At 39.5% G+C, this 15,778-nt stretch overlaps 1 protein-coding gene across 4 annotated transcripts; it reads left to right on the top strand.

Moving 5' to 3' along the window:
• Window positions 1-1,706: 1,706 nt before the first annotated feature.
• ncln (nicalin) lies at window positions 1,707-15,767 on the top strand. 4 transcript variants are annotated; one of them, XM_074667731.1, is made up of 15 exons: window positions 1,707-2,020; window positions 3,341-3,531; window positions 4,346-4,490; window positions 5,144-5,238; window positions 6,652-6,732; window positions 6,998-7,101; window positions 7,265-7,353; window positions 8,355-8,494; window positions 8,722-8,948; window positions 9,443-9,530; window positions 9,623-9,661; window positions 11,693-11,856; window positions 12,021-12,074; window positions 12,248-12,326; window positions 13,704-15,767. In XM_074667731.1, exons 1-15 carry the CDS (start codon window positions 1,846-1,848, stop codon window positions 13,764-13,766), a joined length of 1,734 nt encoding a protein of 577 aa, XP_074523832.1. In that variant the 5' UTR covers window positions 1,707-1,845; the 3' UTR covers window positions 13,767-15,767. The 4 variants fall into 4 exon arrangements, with proteins under 4 accessions (XP_074523832.1, XP_074523833.1, XP_074523835.1 ...); XM_074667732.1 differs by having other exon boundaries at window positions 11,696-11,856; XM_074667734.1 differs by having other exon boundaries at window positions 8,722-8,900; window positions 11,696-11,856.
• Window positions 15,768-15,778: the final 11 nt, after the last annotated feature.

A 15,778-nucleotide genomic window follows, 5' to 3' on the forward strand; every position in this document is an offset into this window, starting at 1 on the left:
CAATCACTCTTTTCAACCTTTTTGATATTTTGGTGTCAGCTGATCAGTGAACTATGATTTCTAAATATCGAATAAGTAATATCAAATAATTGCAATCAGTTTTTTTTCCCCCAACAATACGGGCTACAGGGTTTGTTTGCTGCTTGTTCTCTCACCATCCTGTGCAAGGATTACTCCAACCCAGGAAATAATGACGCCAAGGTCCATTAAGTGGGGTCGCAGGACATCATATCAGCATTAATCTGCCACTTAGCAAAGCAGCCTCAGGAGCTGGAGACAGGGAGGAAAAGATGAGAGAACAAGAAGGGAAGAAGGTTTATTTCTGCCTTTTCCAGTTGGAACCTTTGTTTCTCAGAGCCTCCTGTTTCTGTGTTACATAGAAGTAATCAAAATATTCTGTTGGAGTTCATGGGAATAAGTTGTTTTCTGTGATCCCATGATCATACTTTTGCATCACAATAATACCATCTTGTAGTACTATTAAATTAATATCATGGGATTTGATGAAGTTATTTTGTAACTACAAGTGCGAGATGAGTCATCACAAATGTTACACAAAGAGCAGTAGACATAGACAAGGAGAAGGATTCCTGAGATAGCAAACAGATTCACATTCACAGCAAAAGACACAATAACCTTCAGTTACCCAAGCGTTACTAATGCTTATAGGGCTTTCTTTTGTTGTTAAGATGAATATGTCTCAAAGGACTTGACGAAAAAGATTTTGAACAAGAAGCTGGAACATATGTACTCCATGGACCACCGTGTCACTATGGAAACACCTTCAAAATCCAGTTAGAAAACAGCAGCAAAACATCACGTCTCACTTATATTCATCTTACCTACTGTGTCAATTGACATAGGAATAGTTTAGCTGTTTTAAATAACCATTGTGCATCTAGCGATTTAAATGAACATCAAGTGTGCCAATCATTGTCTTCAGTGGTAATAATATCAATAATGTTTATGATGACCAGAAAGTAGAAGAGATTGGAAAAAGAAGGGGGGAAAACAGTTAACATAAATAACTTTATATATTTATAGAAATAAGGTAAAGGTAAAGGTAGTGTGAAGGCCATAAGGAGGCAATAAGAAAAGTAGGCCTTGGCTTCAATTCTACAAAGTTATGTGCTGTGCAAGAGGTTTCTGTGATATAAAAACAACTACTTTAATATTATAACAGCCCTTAGCATCAGTGTTTTGCCAAGGGACCCTATTTTCCCTGTGCCCACATTTTCTAATGTTGAGCCAGCCCTTGCTGTCTTGGCCATGAAGCTACTGTTGTCTTGAGAATGTTAGTCCAATCTAAAGCCCATGGCCTTTTTTTATTTGATAGAAAATCTTACATAACGTTAAAATTGAGCAATAGATCCGAATGTAAACGAAACAATTTCACCACCTTGGTAAAATTTAAACTAAAATTGAGATTTTAACAGTTGACCGTTACAACGGTTTTCGGTAGGGAATTGCGCCATCGAGTGTCGATGAATATGATACCAACCTTTACTCATAGCTGTCCTGTCAGGTTCCTGAATGACCGCTGATTCAAAATAATTCTAAGTCTAATTAATATACATGGAAAAAAAACTATAAGTAAAAACAACGTTGAAATGTTTTTCAATAAATTTTCGATAATTTTGTATTGGTTCTCAGCCTTAGACTGTATAAAACACTTCTCTTCATTCCAGAGTCACAGGTCGTCCAGATATTTGCCTGATCAGAATCATCCGTCAGTTTCTCCGGCTAGCTCTACTGGGTCCATAGCTAGCTGTCACAGTAGCTACAGGCGGTGATAGCTGAAAATAGTGTTTTATTCTAGTCTTTGCGGAGAATAACATCGCCACAATGTTTGAGGAGGCTAGCGAAGTGTTTGATAACATGTTTAAATCCTCTTTCCCCCTTACCTTCATTGTGTTTATCCCTGCCGTGCTGATCCTGGTGTCTCCGCTCCCGGCCGAGGCTGCACATGAGTTCACGGTGTATCGCATGCAGCAGTACGACCTGCAGGGGCAGCCTTACGGTAAGCCAACGCTTTTTATTACACAAAAATAAATTAAACCAATATTTCATTTAACTTGACAGTATTGAACTGGGTCCAACTGTTTATTCGAGTTAGCCAAGTTGTCATGTCCAGCTAACGACATGTTAACCGAGCCAGCATCTCAATGACAGCTAGTTAGCGGCTAATGTAGCTTAGCAATGCTAGCAAGCTGTAGCAAGCAAGCCCCTTTCATACAATCATGACCACCACCTATCCTCTATACTGGATTCATTTGCACACCTAAAACGTATAGTGCCCACATTACGATAATGATTGCTCTGAAAATAATCATTGACAATCTTAACTTGTAATGTATACGATTGGAAATTAATTTCGTAGAGTTTTCTCTTCTTTCAGGGGGCATTTATACATAGTTTGTTGAGAAATTGGTGTAGTGAAGAGTTTAGAGCCAAATTGTGACGTCAATAAACGATAGTGTTTCCATAATCCCAAAGTAATTCTCTTAAAATGGTAGGATTGTTGTATGAGCGGTAGTAGTTTTGTTGTATAATACATAGCAATAAGTATAATTTGAGCTTTCAGATTCAGCAGACTGGTTATGAATGATTAGAGGGATCTCCCAGAACTGACAAATGTATAGAAAACTGAATGATCTATTTTTATGATCTGTAGCTTCCTAGTCCTTGCATTTGCACGATATGACAACATGGCAGTTAAGTGTGTTTCAAAGTATTGTGCTTCAGTAACAATACTTATCCATATATTTTTACCTTTTTTATATTCACCTCTGACTCCTCATTGTGAGCTGTACCTTCGGTTTGGATGGCCTGCTTTGGTGACCCAGAGGCTCACACATCGGTACACTTATCTATAAGGCGTTTCTTGGTCGGCTGCTCCACTATTTGTGTGTTTTTATCATGCAGAAAAGTACCGGACACTACTATCTGCGTTCTCATTATGCTCTCTGTCCCAAACGCTCAGACTGAAACTAGGAAAAGGGCCTTGGGATACTTGCACCCTCATTTTGGAACCAGCTGCAGAATGGCTTAAAGCTCAAGGAGATAGTGTCCTTAGATGTTTTTAAATCTAAGATAAAAGACGTGGAGGCTGGTTCTTTGAGATGCCAGTGTTTCAGCTTGGTTGTTTGAACAGTTGCTTCCTTGAACGTGATTTTAACCCATAATCTTGTGTTTATTGACTGTGCTTTGTGTCTTTTGTGTTTTATGTCTGCAACTTTGTGTCTTTGCCAGGTCTCCTTTGAAAAGAGGTTTTTAATCTCAGTGGGACCAACCTGATTAAATAAAGGTTAAATAACATAAAATAAATCTCTACCTGCAGGTACCAGAAATGCCATCCTGAACACAGAGGCCCGTACTGTGGAGGCAGAGGTACTAAGTCGTCGTTGTGTTATTATGCGGCTGGCAGATTTCTCTTATGAAGAGTACCAGAAGGCCTTGCGGCAATCAGCTGGGGCTGTTGTCATCATCCTACCCAAGAACATGTCTGCTGTGCCCCAGGACATAGTACAGGTAATAGCATTAAATATTAATACAAGCACTGTGTTCAGTTTGACATGCCTTCCTTTTCTGTTTTGGTGTTCATAATTTTGTTTTGTGAAGTACAGAGAGCTTTTTTAAATATTCAAAATATAATTTTTTAAAACAAACTGGTGGCATAATATAACAGTACGGTGTGATTGTGCTCCGTGATATGTATAAATAGTTACAAAACAAGGTGGTTTTAAGTCAAGGAGAATGTGATCAGCAGATGGTTATAAACATAAGTAATATCTTTTTCTACTAAACTAGATTACAGAGCAGCATCCTTCAGTAACACCCTCCCAGAAGCATGTTTGAATTTGTTGAGGTTGTTTAAGTAATGGTACATTTTTCATAGACAACTTAAAGTTTGAAACTTCTCCACTCATTTTTTACAAACCAGTTTTTGACTAGAAGGAAAGTAAACCATCAACAGAGACCCAGTAAGCTCTGTTGAAATGCATAAGCTGGGACTAATTTAGAGGTTTGATCAGTTCCTCATTAGGTTACATATTTTCAGGTTTTGTTTTTTGAGTACTATTTTGCTGAGACAGACCTTTTTAACCTAGATTTCCAAAAAAGTCTGTTAATTTGTAACAGTCTCTCGTTTTCTACCATAATGTTACCACTATAGTTGCTCCTTTGAAATCTTGACGAATTTTGAGCATGTATGGTAACAGGAGTAAGTCCAGATTAACCCCTTTAGTTTGAAGATTTCAGCATCTGATGCTAACAAATTCTTACACTTTCAAGGCTGTGTGTATACGTTTTTAAATTGTGCCCCTCCCCTGTTTATTCTGAGAAGCAGTTCATGGAGCTTGAGCCAGAGATGTTGGCCACAGAGACCATCGTCCCAGTCTACTTTGCTGTGGAGGACGATGAGCTGCTGTCGATCTACACACAAACCTTGACCTCCTCCTCCTCACAGGGCTCCTTATCAGCAGCTGAAGGTAGAGAATCATTCAGTCTGGGTTGAACTTACTGTTTGTCCACCTCTCCAAATTATGTTCAGAAATAACTAGGGCTGCAGCTATCGAATATTTTAGTATTCCAGTATTCTAATGAAAATCCCATCGATTAATCGAGTAATCGGATAAAATACATTTTTTAGTTAAAGAGCAGTTATTTTTCAAATGAAAATTTTTCTCTTTAAGAAATAGAATTTTCTGATACAGCATGTCAATAAGAGCACTTGCTTTGGTAGCTCCAAAATTTGTAAACACACTTTGACACATTTTTTGTGCCTTGTACATCTCATCAAATGTTGCGGACCCAAATGGCACCGTTTTGTAGAATGACCCATTAGTCTCCAAACTCCAGAAAAGAAGCTAGATTTGTTGCTAGTTGCTATTTTGTATAAGAGGTAGCTAGGGTCTAAAAACTCTCTTAATATGGCCTCAGCTCTATTTGAAATACCACTCTTTGATCTTTTTTAAAATTAAACGATTCTTCGAGGCAGAGAAAATTACTCGAGTATTTTTTGCAATAGAGTACCTCGAATCATTCGAGGAATCGTTTCAGCTCTAGAAATAATACAACAGCAGACTCCTAACTGCCTCAGACAGGTCAAAGGTAATGTTTTGTTTTCTTTCATTTTCTGTAGTACTGTTGCATACGGCCACAGCCAATGGCTTCCAGATGGTGACCAGTGGAGCTCAGAGTAAAGCCGTCAATGACTGGGCCATTACCAGTTTAGAGGTAAGAAACTAAACGGTCATACCACTGAGGCAGTGTTACTTTTAGACACTTGAATTATATCACAGTGTTTGGTCAGAAAAGTATGAGAGAAGTACTCCAAGTTTTTCTTTTTGTGAATCACAAAGTGTTCTTCAACTCATAATATCTACCTCGAACTAAGACAAGCGTATACATTTAGCAGAGTCCTGTAAATAAAAATATCCACGGAAGCAGCAGACAGAGAGGTCTGCAAGATGGTGGTAACATCAAGAAGAACTGAGGCTGTTGACTCACAGGAAAGAAATTCTGGACTTGTTTTTTGTATTAGCATAGTATTCCCTCCGGGTTCCTCCCACAGTCAAACAGGCATGAAAATCAGATACGCTGAAACCTGCTCTGAGTGAGATGGTGTCCATGATTATAAGCCTTTTTTTGTGGGGACATCTTAACCATTTACACACCTAAACACATCCATCCTGCATCTGTTAAGCTTCATTTTAGCATTACTTTTATAATTTATCATCAATAAAAAAAGGGGTTTGTGTAAAGTGATAATAATTAATGTTAAGGAGCTTTTTTAACCAGCCGTATTGCTTGAATCAGTTCTACAGTATGTCTAGAGACTGTGAGTAGGAAGTAAAGCATTAAAAGGAACAAACCCAGCCTGTGTCACTTGCTGTTGACAGTGTCGAGGCACTGATGATGCACTGATACTTGAGCATTAAGACTTTGTGTTCTGCTGTTTGCTTGGAATTTAAGCTCTCTGAGCAACACACATTTGACCTGTTTTTTTTTTGTTGTTTGTTTTTTTAAAGGGTGTAATGAATGTTTTCTGGCTGTGTGGGTGGGCATGAAAATCCCACGGCAGAAATACTTGTGTGAACTGAACTCCTGTAATCTTGTAATCTAAATGGATTTGGAGATACGTATTTGAAGCTTAAATCAAGACTTTACATTACTCTAATTATACAAAGAAATATTCATGCACCATGTGTAGCCTGGTGATGTAAACAAAGTGCTCCACCTGGGTGAATGTATTTCTTGGTTTCAGAATGACTGAAATCTCCTGCTGCTGTAGTTTTGTGCCTTCATTAAGGGATTTGGATGGCTTTTGGCATTGTTTTTATTTTAGATCCAACTGTTTTGGTCAGACTGGTTGCAAAACAAAGCAGGAGTGAAATGTTACTTTGAGACTTTCTAATCTCAGCTTTGTGTCTAAAACCAAAGAGAAAGAGGTTTAGTCACACTGGAGGGGATTAGGGGAAAAACTTAAGTTTTTACCTCAAAGGTATGTGGTCAGGAGGTCAACTGTGACTGAAACCTTCAGCACTCGGAACCTTAATGCTCTCTCTCTCCTTGAATCTAATCCTTTTAATGTCATTTCTGCCTCCTTGTTTTAATCAACTTCCCTAATGGCTCTGTTTTTTCCACCAGGGCCGCCTGGCTGGAGTTGGAGGAGAGGATCTGCCCACTATTGTGGTGGTTGCTCACTACGATTCCTTCGGTGTTGCACCAGTATGTTCACTTCTTCTTTTCTTTTTAATAGTGCAAGAAATTTGGCAGCTGATATCATAATTAACTAAACAAACACCTGCTGGATCTTGTTAGTTTGTTTTGTAAGCTCTCTCTGTAGCTATCCAGGTGATTAGTCAGATATGATGCCTCTAAACAGCATGTGAAGGTTGTGTTGTTTTAAGTACAGGTTAGTAATACAACAAGTGAAATGAAAAGAGCACAAGATGAGAAAGTAATGAGTCTCTTTGTGTGTTTTTGTATCCAGTGGCTGTCGTACGGTGCAGACTCAAACGGGAGTGGAGTGTCCATGTTACTAGAGCTGGCGCGACTCTTCTCAAAACTTTACACCTACAAGAGAACGCACGCTGCGTGAGTATCTGCTGAACTGATAGATAAGCAATTCATTACTATGAAATAAGTCAAAATAATTGCACATCGCTGTCCACATAAAAATATCAAACCTCTTTCTTGACAAAGTGTCCTCTGGTGATATGTTGTGTAGATTTGACTGATGTGTGGATTACGTGTTCAGGTACAACCTCCTGTTCTTCGTGTCTGGAGGAGGAAAGTTTAACTACCAAGGCACAAAACGTTGGTTGGAGGACAACTTGGATCATACAGGTACTGTCACACTACACAGTGGAGTACAGTACGTCCAGAAAGCAAGACAAGATTTCAAAGAGCCACAGTGAACAGATAATGAGTGCTCTGTAGTTTACAGTGCTTGAAAACTTAATTTAGACTCTTTGTATAACTAAATAACTCCAAAGTCAATTTGAGTCGTTTATTACTTAGAGATACAATATCTAAATTAATACAGGGTGTCTGCGGGGTCTTAAAAAGTATTAAAAGTTGATAAATCAATTTGGGGAAAATTAAGGCCATTAAAAGGTATTAAAAAGTCTTAATTGTGGTTTTGTGAGGTATTAAATTTAATAGGTATTCAAGCTTTGACTCAAAAAATATCCATGAATATCAGAGAGTCAGAATACAAAAATAGAAATAAAATAAAATAAAATATATACATAAAGACTAACAATAAGATACAACAATAACCAGCTATAAATCAACGTCACTACTAGTTTTAAAAAGAGAAATTAAATACAACATGAAAGCAAATCACACAATCTCAGGCACATGTCCTAAATTTTGAAAATGATGAAATAATTTCTCTTTTTTATTTTAGCAAGTTGGCCTTCAATAAGTCTTGTTACTTGTTGTGTGAGTGTCAATAAACCTGTCTTTAGTTTTATTTATTTTTTCAAGCTCTAGTCCTCCACAGTTTACATAATTTATGTTTAAATGCAAACTAAAACTGTTAAAGAGGGGTGCCAACAACAACTGAAAGTCGCGGTAAAGTCTTCAAACTTTTTGAAAGGTTTTTTAAAAAGTCTTAAAAAGGTATTGAAATCAACCTCAGGATTTCAGCATTTACTCTGTAATAAGAGCATAATAAGTTGCACGATAAAATTTCTGTATGCATAAACTTGATTTCCAAACGATTTATATAAAATTAATTCTGTTTTATGGCTAAAATCCTCATACCTCCTTTGTTTAATCCTCTAGACTTGTATTATGAATCTCTCTGTTGCATTGATGCCCTTGTTTCTCTTTTTCCACAGACTCCAGTCTGCTGCAGGACAACGTAGCTTTTGTCTTGTGTCTGGACACTTTGGGGAATGGAGACTCTCTGCACCTCCATGTGTCCAAACCCCCTAAAGAAGGAAGTCCTCAGTATTCTTTGCTCAAGGAGTTAGAGATGGTAAGCGCCTCAAAGACCTGAGGACAGAAAATGCCTTTTTCTTATGAGACCACAGAACTTCTTGATTCTTAAGTGGGAGTTGTGGAGAAATATGTCTTCACAGCAAGCTAGCTTACTGTCTATGACTTCAGGTTTTTCTCATCAGACACTAACTGATGTGTAGTTGAGTCAAGTATATTTGCCCTGAGTCTCATCTTCTTAACAATATTCCTCTCACGTCCTCTCAGGTGGTCTCCAGTCAGTATCCAGAGGTCAAGTTCTCCATGGTCCACAAGAAGATCAACCTGGCAGACGACATGCTGGCCTGGGAGCATGAGCGCTTCGGCATCCGTCGGCTGCCAGCCTTTACCTTGTCCCACCTGCAGTCCCACCGCGTGGCGCAGCGCTCCAGCATCATGGACGTGCGGTCAGTGTCCCCCTCCTCTCACTATGGAGCGGGAGAGCCCCCTGCTGGGTGGGTTCATTACTGCAAGTCTCTGAATCACCGAAAGAAAAGAGTTTTCCCATCCTAGCTCATTTTCACTCATGTCATTGTTGTAGAGCAGCTCCTAACCCACACATCACGTTCAGTCACTCTGAGCACCCTCCATGGAAAGACTGGAGTCATGTGACCCGTGCACTCAGTAGTTATAATCACTGGTGGCTGAAGAAAAGAGGGTACTAAGGTGTCTCTGCCACGCTTAGCAGGAAGTTACTCCCACAACTGACTTAAATCTTCATTCTTCACAGTCTTTCTGTAACTCTCCATCCTCCAAAAACCATCTATCATTTCTGTTTCTCACCTGACCTCTCAGCTAATTGTGATTCTCTTATTTTCTCTCTAAAATCTGTGTGGATGTTCTCTAATGGGTTATTTTTCCCTAGTTCCTCTGGGGTTCTGGTTTCTTTCCTTTTCTGATTATGTTATCCTCCTCTAACTGTCCACACGCTGGTGTTTGTGTCTTACAGGCCTCATGTAGATGTGCAGAAACTCAGCAGGAACACCAAGGTGGTAGCAGAGGCTTTGGCTCGAGTCATATACAACCTCACAGAAAAGGTAAACGCACAGATTAGTGAACCATATGGACTTAAGATAGTTTGTGTGCTTTCTGCTTTAGATGTTGACGTGTTGTGCTCTTCTGCTGCTAGGGGGCGCCTGGAGACCTGCAGATCTTCACTGAACAAATGGTGAGTCTCTAAAGTCAGCTGCTCTTCTGCCTTGACTCTGACACCTTGCTGAGACCACCTTAAAGTAATACTCCGGGATGGAACAAGTTGGGTCCTATCACAAGGTTTAGGGCAGAAATTACCCCTACAGCAGTGTTTTTGTGCAGCAGAAGCCCAGAGCGCTCGCACCAAACACCCCCTCCCTGCTCCTCTGCCAGTTTCCTCTGCACTCAGACGGGGCCATATTTTACTTGACCAAAAACACAAATAAACAGACTCCCACTGAAAAAATCTGATATCGGTCTGCATTCACACTTTATTTAGAGAATTTTCAGCACGTTACTTTCACACAAAAACACTGCTAAATAAGGCTCTAGTTCTCATCGTGTCATAAAAAGGCACTGCCTCCGCTGCAGAGCCACAGCTGGCTATGAGGCGCTCGCCACTAAGTGTATCAGTCTGCGCACGCGGCGTACCAGATATAAACAAATGCAGGTAGTCTGCCTGGATGAAGAGACACGATGAGAACTAGAGCCTTATTTAGCGGTGTTATTGTGTGAAAGTAACGCGCTGAAAATTCTCTGACTAAAGTGTGAATGCAGACCGATATCTGATTTTTTCAGTGGGAGTCCGTTTATTTGTGTTTTTGGTCAAGTAAAATATGGCCCCGTCTGAGTGCAGAGAAAACCGGCAGAGGAGCAGGGAGGGGGTGTTTGATGCGAGCGCTCTGGGCTTCTGCTGCACAAAAACACTGCTGTAGGGGTAATTTCTGCCCTAAACCTTGTGATAGGACCCAACTTGTTTCATCCCGGAGTATCACTTTAAGCCGAGCATACACTGTGCAATATTTTGAATCGTTTGTCTCCGCTCCATCTCAAACTGCACGACTTGATCGCTGAGTTTGACAGTCCAGAAAGTCCAAAGCCCACGAATCATGTTCTCACACTATACAACCCGATCATCTGATGCAACTTCATGGCTCACACTATACATCCACTCGTCGGGCTCTGTATCCTTCTTCTCCTATGGCGTTTGGGAGCTGGACTCTTGTATCCAGCTCTGCAACGTCAAAAAGAGGCGAGGAAAAAACCCGGACGCACACCGAAGATGCTCAACAAAAACAAATGTACTGCCGTGGCAAATTGTGCCATTCTTTGTGAAGAGACAACAAAAAAAGAAGAAGAAAAAAAAAGAAGATGTTTATAGACAAGGATTGGCTGGGCAGACGTAGGCAATACAGTCTCTCAGTTCTTCAGTGAGAACAAGAGGTACGCAGCGACAGCTAAATTAGACCAACTTCTTCCAACATCAGAGATTGCACATGCTCTGTGCAAGAGGCTGAGGCGAGTAGGCTCGTGTTACTGTGTGATACCTTCCCCAGAAACGAGGATTTCAAACATGTTTGGTCTTCTTGCAATTAATGGATTTGTGATCAGGTGCACATTGTGAGGTGACAATCTCTCCTCACTACACCACGTATTCTACGACACACAATTGAGCTGAAACTCGTCCCAATCAAGTCACACGAGTAGCAAATCGGCTCAAAGCAAGCCTATGGTCGCACAGTGTGTGCCCGGCTTTAGTGGTGTAGTTGGAGGTCTGGACCACCCCTCTAATAAAAGGCATATCATAGTCTTGCATCATGAATAAAACCTGCATTTACATGAGTTTGCAAACATGACTGAAAAAAGTGGAACTGTACTCATTGCTCTGTGCATAAAGCTGCTTTTCCACAGAGCAGTGAGAAAAAAACAAGCAGAAACCTCAGGTCTAAAATAAAAAAATAAATAAAGCCCATGTGGAAGTGTTGAAAACTGCAGCTCTTTGAGATTCCACTCGAGCCCGACTGAGAAACACTGGAAACCACATACACAGGAAGCTGAACAGGCTGACTGTTACTGCCAAAATAAACATGTTTACAGCCTGCTTCAGAAAACAACTTGGGTCTGAGCAGCTCTAGAGATTTTTTTTTTTGGTTACTGCTCTTCATCCTTTCATGTGGTTGTGCTCAATACTGTGCTGCACTCATTTTTCTGTGTCTCTTCCTGTCAGCAGGTGCAGGAGGAGCAGCTGTCAGCGGTGGTGGACTGGCTCACAGCGCAGCCCAGAGCTGCTCAGCTGGTGGACAAAGACAGCAGCTTAGTGTCCACTCTGGAGTATCACCTGGGACACTACCTCAAAGACGTCAAGAAGCACTATGTCAGAGCTGACAAAAGGTAAAGACAAGAATAGAGAGTAAGAACACTGAGGGGCACAGGCTTGGAGAAGAGTCACAATGTCAGAAAAAAGCACTTGAACAAACGTGTTTTTTTTAAGAATGTATTACCTGATCTGTTTTATCACAACATGGCATGACAGCTTCCCACTTCTCCCTCCACAGGGATCCTGAGTTTGTATTCTACGACCAGCTGAAGCAGACGATGAACGCTTACAGGTAATCAGCTCCTCTCTTCCTCTGAGAGGCCTCGGTTTGGACGTGGTTTTGGGAAAAGCTCTCCCAGCCTTGTTGTGAATCCATCTTACCTTCACATTATATCCAGGATCTGTATTTTAAACTTGTCTTGTCTTCTCTTTGACTGTGTTTCTTTGTCTCTCTCGTCCTTGCAGGGTGAAACCTGCTATTTTTGACTTGTTGCTGGCTGTCTGCATTGCAGCTTACTTGGGGATGATGTATCTTGCTATTCAGGTGAGTCACTGCTTCTGTTTGAAGAGTCGCACACACACACACTCACCATGTCATAATATGAAATGTAAAGACTAGCTGGTCCTTAAAGGATCTTGAAGCTTAGTTTATTGCCGTATTTGACAAAAAATGAAATGTTTCCAAATTTGCTATTGAAAATGATCTGATATCAATCCTGTTGCTTGTAGAAACAGCTGTAGTACAGCTGTTTTCTATGAGCTCTAAATCCTGAGTAGTTGTTTTGATTTCGCAGATGTCTTTTCATTCCTCTTGTGTTAAAACTAAGGCTGTCATTTTAATGCGTTAATTAGATTAATTAATTACAGCACAAATTAACGCGTTATAAAAATGAACGCAGAGTAATCTGGATCCTAAACCCGCAGGGTAAAAAACTGGAAAAAGTGGTGTTTCTTGTCAGATTTTCAAATTTCAGACCCGGGGGGGGGGGGATTTTGGGGGGACTGCCATTAGGGCTGCACGATTATCGCAATCACAATCGCAATGTCAGCACATGCAATTCAGATTTTTCTCCATGATAACCGAGCAAGTCTGTAGACTCATCATGACACAACTTTTTTTATTAAATCGCAAGCACAATCGCTATCGCAATATTGTCCACCTAATCGCAAATCGCACCTTTTCCCCAAATCGTGCAGCACTAACTGCCATCCACATCTCGTTTATTCACACGTCCTTTTTGAAAATCTGCAGATAATCAACCATTTGCTCTAGCTCAATTCTGTAAAAAACAGATAATTCTAAACTGTTAACTGCATTACACAAGCCCTGAATGATCGACAAATGTCCTGTATTTAAATCTAAAGAATTCTTTGAAAATTTGCTTCCATCTTCCTGTTGTCATGTTTCAGCTTGGGGCTGCTCTGCACCAATCAGCAACAGTTTGTGTGTTCAGAGCATGTAAAACTGAAAATACTTCACTTTTCTTTGATCCAAGACTTAAATAAAGTGTTTTGTACATAGTTCCTCACAGTTTTTAGCCTTTAGCCCTGGTTCTCCTGACCTCATAGAAGTATAGAAGTTCATATTGCAGTGAAAATTGAGTCCACATCAAGTAAAAATGTGACAGAATCAAAAACCGTTTTTCATGTGTTCCTTGTGCCTCAGGGTACCTAAAAATGTGTTGTATATATTCCCACCTTATTTATTAGATGTTTTTATTTTAATGTTTTTAATGTAATTTTAATGTCCTGGAATTCAAATTCTTTATTTTGGGACCTTAAGCAGATTTGAGATTAAAATACGATTAATTTGATTAATTAATTACAAATCCTGTAATTAATTAGATTAATTTTTTTAATCGCCTGACAGCACTAGTTAAAACATGACATTATCTATTTTCTTTTCCTGATCTCTTTTCAGAACTTTGGGGTTCTTTACAGCATTGTCCGCAGAATCACCCAACCCAAGACAAAGGCCCATTGAGGTGCACCACACTGTTTGTTTCCAGATCTCACCCTTTTCTCAAGTCAAGAACTTTAGCCAGTAAGAACACGTGAGCTGGGCTGAGCTGCTGTTCTCACGACAGTTTTCAAACCAGCAGAATCACGTCCTTCCTCCTGATCCACTAAAGATGATGTCAGAGCCTGTCCTGCTGCCAACCGAATCCATTTGGTCTGATGGACCAGAGTATAATCAGGAATCATGTTTTTCTCTTCAGTACCAACAACTCATTTTATGATCCGACGCCTTGTGATGGATGTGAAGAATTTGTCCCAACCTTTGAGATTATTGGAGTTTTTGATGTTACTGTACCACTCATTTTTACTGTACGACTCATCTTTCTGACGTCATGTGCTGTTTCAGGCAGCTACAGGGAGAAACTGAACCCTCAGTTTAAGCCCAGGATTTCTTTTGGTAAGAGATATGCTTTCCTCTTTTTTTCTGTCAGAGGAAATATTTAGTCTGTCTTTATACAATCCTCAAACTCCCCAATAAGTCATTCATGGTATTCTTTCTTTCTTTCTGTACTAACTGTAGAGAAATTTGTCTACATTCAGTCCATGCCCTGTGCACTCAAGCCCCATTTTAGCTTTTATTGAGTACAAATGAAATGATTACTATAACCCTGAACTGGCCACACGCACTGGTGTAATTTCTTTTTTCTATTCAGATCATTTCAAATTGGTATGGGTAGGTTTTTACACCGACTACTAAAATGCCTCTACAAACAAGGAGCTTGTCTAAATTGACTGGTTGCTTTATGCAAAAATAAGTATCACAGTAAAAAAAATAAAAATTACATGATGTTTGAGAAATTCAACCACAAAAAATGTGAAAGATATTTTCTTTTAATAAACTTTTAGACATCGATACCACCCCTACATCTCTGACATTGTGTTCGTGCTTCTTAACCCAGTAATATTAACTCCTATGATCATGCAGCTATTATGTGGAGACAGACAATGAAAAACTATGAAATCTTCCTTTAAACAGTCTGTGAAAATGACTCCTCTAACAAGTTTACCAATAAGACGAGTTAGTCTACAAGAAATGTGAAGTAGTGTTTAGTACTTGCCTTGATAGTGGTTTTATGAAAGGAGACATTCAGATAAATAGGATAAATTCCTTAATAAATTATTACTGTGTGTACCACCCCCTCACATGCATCCTGGCATTAGATAGTTATAGAAATTAAAGCTGATTCCACTTTGCTCCTCTTTGGATATTTTTTTTTCACCTGTATCCAAAGAGACTTCCCTTTTCTACTCCACCTGGTGTGTCTTATTTTTACTTTTTTAAAATCCTGAAATGATTTCAAATCAGGCAGTTAAGGTCATCATAACGTTGTAAAAGTCGATGTTTCAAGCAGCCAACATGTTTTTTTTCTGCCTTATCAGAGCACATGTGGAAGTGTGTGAAAGTGCGAAGACAACGTTCAGATAAAAATCCCCCTTTACCCCATTTTATCAGTAAAAAACATATTGCGCTGCATTTGACCTTTTGCCGACTGCAGAATCATATGATTAAACTTAATTCAGACATTTTTAAAGTAGTATGAAGAAATATTCAAATCAGCACTGCACTATTTATACACTAGGGGTCTTAAAACAGGCACAAAATCAGTTTATTCCTCTGCTGAACGTTTTTTAGCAGAGAAAATATCCTGGACACTTCTCTTTGGATGTTAGTTTTTGTTGAATAAATACTGCAGTGTTTCCTCAGACTCATCTTTGCCCTTTGCTTGTCCTGTGAACAAATGCTGTTTTCACTTTTTTTTTGTTTTTGGATATTTCTTGTTTTACTGCATGATTCTCCACCATCATGATATCAAAGACAGGAGTACTGTGTGGTACATTTTTAATTTATTAAAGCATTTCTTTTTTTTTGTGCACTGAAATGAACTCTCCTCTGGTCTGATCTCTGTTTCACCTCATCCACAAGACTTGATCTCTGAAATGAAAACGATCTCAGCTGTGATTTAAGAAATAAAAAGG

Source organism: Halichoeres trimaculatus, unplaced genomic scaffold (assembly GCF_033239565.1).
Source record: "Halichoeres trimaculatus isolate MK-OKI-2021-1 unplaced genomic scaffold, fHalTri1.1 fHalTri1_scaffold_4, whole genome shotgun sequence".
NCBI classification, from domain to species: domain Eukaryota; kingdom Metazoa; phylum Chordata; class Actinopteri; order Labriformes; family Labridae; genus Halichoeres; species Halichoeres trimaculatus.